This window comes from Euprymna scolopes, chromosome 23, assembly GCF_053919585.1.
Source record: "Euprymna scolopes isolate OS-2025 chromosome 23, ASM5391958v1, whole genome shotgun sequence".
In the NCBI taxonomy this organism is placed as follows: Eukaryota; Metazoa; Mollusca; class Cephalopoda; order Sepiida; family Sepiolidae; genus Euprymna; species Euprymna scolopes.
The window spans coordinates 72,706,364-72,712,152 of NC_136504.1; the positions used below are offsets into that span (position 1 = coordinate 72,706,364).

The window sequence follows — 5,789 nt, forward strand, 5'->3', positions numbered from 1 at the left end:
ATGTAAAGAATTGTTTTTTATTAAAGAATATTCTTGACATTGCCCTACTCATTAATGTATATACTGTGAACAATTGAACACTTAAATATTTTATTTATTGCATTTTATAATTAAATTAGTCTTTAAATTATCAAAATTAAAGCTTCTTTGGTTGTCCGCTAAAATAGCCTTATAATGAAAAAAAAACAAAAAAAAAAAAACGTTCCAATCGTAGGAGATTACCGGACCATATTTAAAACTGGCTATTTTTTCGATACAAATTGTAGTTACAATCCTTTGGACACTACGGGGCCGATATATCGGCACTGGAGACCTAGGGCAAAAAGGATACGCGGATATTTCGTCCCTAATATAATCCTCTAATAGAATGGCTCTCATCAGGAACCAAAGGTTATTGTAAATTCACAACTACGAAGGTTTTACCATGTTTAATTTAATTTATATAAAAAAGAAAACTTCGTAAAATTAAGACTCGTATGCAAATATTTATTTCAACATATTTTCGGCACAACTTATTCCATAAATATTTTGCATATTCTTTTTTTTAAGAGAATATGCTTTTTGTTAAAAGAATATTCTCTAACGAAATATATGCAAAGAATATTCTTTTGTAAAAGAATATGCTTGTCACAGCCCTACTAATGATGATTACAAACTCCAGAATCAATGTACTTATAATGGAATAACAGTTTCTCGTCAGGTAGGTACAAATATCAACGGGGATTTTTTCACTTATCACCGTATTATTTTGAATTGCTAACACTAAAGAGTTCTACCAAGTTCGTTTTTATTTATTTATTGCTTCCTCCAACTATTAAATAATAACAATGACGCTCTCGAAGCTACGCTATGCAACCCTAATCACCGTCCTCAATCTCTGTTTGTTATTTAAAGTTTGTGTGTCTCAAAACTGTATGAATGAATCATGTGGGGCCACATATCAACCACACAGCCCTTTGATACTTTGTAGTTATTTGTGAGTAGTGTTTATTTCTTTTTTTGTTCAAATGCTTAAAACATTCAAACCTAATATTTTGTTTATAATATTATATAATCCGCCCCTCTCTGTATTCATTCCCCATGGGCTAATTAAAAAAAAATTTTTTTTTCACATGAAGGTATTTGATGTGCCCGGGAGTGTTCTTACTTAGGGTTTGTGACCCTCTTACAGTTTAAGGAAACTAAAACATGAAGAAGAAAATGTAGGAAGAATGCCACTTGATTGAATGAAATTGACAATATTTTTTTATAAAAATAATTTTTATTAAACACAGGAATAATAAAAAAAAAAAAAAAAAAAATGATTTTTAGCAGTTTAGATCATTTTTATTGAATCACTTCCGCGTAATTTTATACATAAAATGACAAACAAATACATATAGATTCGAAAAAGTTGTCAAAAAACAAATATATAACAAATAAATGTTATCAAAGGCAAGATAAGTTACTTTTCTACCTAACTGGATATGTTTTTTGTGTTTTTATTTAATGTAACATGTTTATTCAACTCGAAAAGCAGGTATATTTTTTACTTTACGTTCGTATATAACAAAATTTTTTTTTTTTTTTTTATAGATTTCGGTGTGATAAAAACAAATCTGAAAACCGTTTCCGTCACAAAAAAATATTTTTCATGATATGAGAAAATTTATTTTTCGAAAAGTGGGTGATCACTTTTCCATATAAATTTGACTTAAAATGAGCACCCGCTTTCTGGCCACCTGAGAGGGAGCATTTTTTGTGTGTTTATTGTCTAAAAAGTTTTTTTGATTTCTTTTGCATGGTATTAACCTCTAAACTCTGGGACTGTTTTCCATTTCACAGCCTATCCTTCGTTTACACGACGCACGAACATAAACGAAAGCTGTTAAATGTGCACTCGCGTACCAAACTGTCTTGTTGGCGAAAAATTAAAATTAGACGAAAAACAAGTAGTTTTCCGAATATTAAACGCTGTAATTCTATGTTATCACGGGTGGGCATTTTGTACGTGCAAGCGCGCGCACGAGCGTAAGCCATAAACCATTCATTCAAATGTCGCTTGTTATGGATTTAGCTGAATATGATATTAAAAATCACTTTATTGATACTTATGCACTTATGTTACCAGGCTGGCGGGCGTATTGTAACTATTCTGTACTTTCACCTAACAATTTAATAAACAAAAAGATATCATAAAACTTGAATTTAACTTGAAAATACCATTTAAAAAATAGCATGGTAACATTCACCACCTTATTTTACATATTTCTTTTCCAAAGGACATTGATTTAAATTTAAAATAGTGTAATTATTTCTAAAAAAAAGTACTAAAAAATAATGAGCAATGTAGGTAGAAAAGTAACTTTTATTAGTCACTAGCGGGGGGGTTAGCGTTGCCTGGGTGTTTGGAGGTAAATCAACATTCCGGGAGGGGGGGTGTTAAAATGAAAAAAGTTTTAGTAGGTGAGTATGAGGATCGAACCCGAACCCTTGAGGCGAAGTTAGAAATTAAAGTGTGAAAAAAAAAAAAAAAAAAGTGCAACGTTAACCATTGGGCCAACGCGCGATACTTAGCGGAAACACGTTTGAATTTATTAAATTACTTAGAATTGGCAGGTGCACGTTTTAATGACTTAATGAGGTCAACTGTGACTGCGGGATAGTATTTCATTTACTGCAGGAACTCTTTTTTTATTGTTATTTTCCCAAGATGTTGGGTGGGGGGGGGGCAGCTGCCCTTGTCCAATTTGAATAGCAATTGTTAAAATATTTCCACATTGATCAAATCTGATTGCTTTCCAACATTTCTGGCTATCGCTGGAAAATACCGCCAGAATTAGTGTCGCTTTTATCATACGAAAAAGCCTAATCCACATTTTGTTCGTTTGCTGGCTTATCAGTTCAATTCAAATAATAAGACAAACCAAAAGGAACAAGAAGTGAGTTCTAATCGATAATAATCTGGTTTAAAAAGAAAAGTAAAACGAAAAGAAAAGTTAAATTCAAGTTTTACAATATATTTTTGTGACAAAATACTTTTTTTAAAGTACATGCGAATTCATTCAAAATAAACTATTAATTCAAGTGTTGCTCACTTATGCGCATGTGCGTTAAATGGTTTATTTTATTGATATTTATTAAATTCTTAGGTGAAAGTTCAGAATAGTTACAATACACCCGCGAGCCCGCATGAGTACAATAAAGTGATTTTTAATTCATTCATAATTGTGAAATTATTCAAAATTGAAGAAATAACGCACAAGCGCAACTGATTTTTTTTTTTTAACACAACACTGATTTCTTTTTTTTTTTTTAATAATTACACAACACTTTAAATTTAAATCAATGTACTCAAATGGTTGTTAGGTGAAAGTACAGAATAGTTACAATACACCTACTAGCCCGGTAACATAAGTACATAAGTATCAATAAAGTGATTTTTAATATCGTAGTCAGCTAAATCCATAACAAGCGACATTTGAATGAATGGTTTATTTTATTGATGCTACACCGTAATCACGTGATTAATGTGAGAAATTCCATATACAACCACCATCTTTCTTTTAGGCCGGCCATACAGCTCTAGTAGCCGGTCTGTGATTGGTTTAAATTTGAATGTGTCAGATGATTTGACTTGCCACCTTTTTTGTATTCATGAGTTTATTTTTCAGTCTAAGAAAAAACATGGAACGGGATAAACTCAAAACACAGTGGTTCTCTTCTAGGGAGCCAGGACAATTCCTTCATGGACATCAAACAGTCGGTGAACGAAGAACACTTCTCTTCAAGCAGAGACAATTTATATTGTTGAATCTATTCAGATCAAGGATGACATTCTACAACTATTATCCAAATATTGGATCTTACCTCATTTCTTCTTGAGTCCCAAGGGGTTCACATTATGCCTGATTATAGGCGCCATCATTCCCACCGTGTTCTCCATGAACATCATGGATCCTTCCAAAGGAACAACGAACTAATATTCCAACAATAGGAATTCGAACTAAAGGTTCCATACATATAGGAGCAAATCGGACCACCGTTTTGCAAAAGGACGATACCAGAACCAAAGAACTTTTATTGCTGTTATTTGTGAATAAATTTTGAGTTTAAAGGTATGGTTTTTGTTTGTGGAATTCATTTGCTTCTGCAGAGAGGGAATTGAGTTTGTGGGAAAGGAATTTCTTACATTCTGATTTTGCTGCAAAACGCCTAGTTTAAAAAAACAAATCTTATTTTGTTGCAAAACCCCTAGTTTAAAAAAAAATCCCATTTGTTGCAAAACGCCTAGTTTAAAAAAAAATCTCAATTTATTGCAAAACGCCTATTTTAAAAAAAAAATCTCATTTTGTTGCAAAACACCTAGTTTAAAAAAAAATCTCATTTTGTTGCAAAACGCCTAGTGTAAAAAAATCTCATTTTGTTGCAAAACACCTAGTTCAAAAAAAAATCTCATTTTGTTGCAAAACACCTAGTTCAAAAAAAAAATCTCATTTTGTTGCAAAACGCCTAGTTTGAAGAAAAAATCTCATTTTGTTGCAAAACACCTTGGTTTAAAAAAAAATCTCATTTAGTTGCAAAACGCCTAGTTTAAAAAAGAATTTCATTTTGTAGCAAAACGTCTAGTTTGAAAAATAAATTGCATTTTGTTGCAAAACGCCTAGTTTGAAAAAAAAATCTCATTTTGTTGCAAAATGCCTAGTTTAACAAAAAATCTCATTTTGTTGCAAAACGCCTGGTTTAAAAAATCACATTTTGTTGCAAAACAACTTGTTAAAAAAAATCTCATTTTGTTGCAAAACACCTAGTTTAAAAAAAATCTCATTTTGTTGCAAAACGCCTAGTTTAAAAAAAAAAATCTCAATTTATTGCAAAACGCCTATTTTAAAAAAAAAATCTCATTTTGTTGCAAAACACCTAGTTTAAAAAAAAATCTCATTTTGTTGCAAAACGCCTAGTGTAAAAAAATCTCATTTTGTTGCAAAACACCTAGTTCAAAAAAAAATCTCATTTTGTTGCAAAACACCTAGTTCAAAAAAAAATCTCATTTTGTTGCAAAACACCTAGTTAAAAAAAAATCTCATTTTGTTGCAAAACGCCTAGTTTAAAAAAAAAATCTCATTTTGTTGCAAAACACCTAGTTAAAAAAAAAATCTCATTTTGTTGCAAAACACCTAGTTCAAAAAAAAATCTCATTTTGTTGCAAAACACCTAGTTAAAAAAAAAATCTCATTTTGTTGCAAAACGCCTAGTTTAAAAAAAAAATCTCATTTTGTTGCAAAACACCTAGTTCAAAAAAAAATCTCATTTTGTTGCAAAACACCTAGTTAAAAAAAAAATCTCATTTTGTTGCAAAACACCTAGTTAAAAAAAAAATCTCATTTTGTTGCAAAATGCCAAAAAAAAAAGTGATTCCCTTTGTGCAACATTTAGATTCTTATTTTGTTGGAAAATGGCTTGTTTAAAAATATTCTCAGTTTTTTTTTGCAAAGTGTAATAAGATCTCATTTTTGCTAACGTTATGATTAGTTATAATTTGTGTAAAATCTTGATTGAAAACGAGCAGAATTTGTTTCGTAATTGAGCAGATTATTGTTGATAAGTTTTAACGTAATGCTAAGAAACCATAGTTGTTACCTCCAAAAAAAAGGAAGGAAAGATAAAATATTTTATTTTCTGTTTCGTTAAATCAGAAGAGTAATTATTTCGTTAATGTAACTGATGTCACAAAAACTAGTAAGACATTTATAAGTTTCATTAGACGCTATGTTTGCATTAAAACAAAAAAAAGAAATAAGTAAAGGAAG

General features: G+C 30.5%; 1 protein-coding gene across 2 annotated transcripts in view; it reads left to right on the forward strand.

Moving 5' to 3' along the window:
- The first annotated feature begins 577 nt into the window (after positions 1-577).
- The window catches only part of LOC145245999 (TM2 domain-containing protein amaretto-like), a 38,978-nt gene continuing 33,766 nt past the window's right edge, over positions 578-5,789 (forward strand). Inside the window, exon 1 of one of the 2 annotated variants that reach the window (XM_080107796.1) lies at positions 578-700. Coding sequence is in view for 1 of the 2 variants with exons in the window: in XM_080107795.1 (XP_079963921.1) it covers positions 828-976 (149 nt within the window). In the remaining variant the exon portion in view is untranslated. Of the gene's footprint in view, positions 701-752; positions 977-5,789 lie in introns of those variants that run through there. The other variant, XM_080107795.1, reaches the window with a different exon arrangement.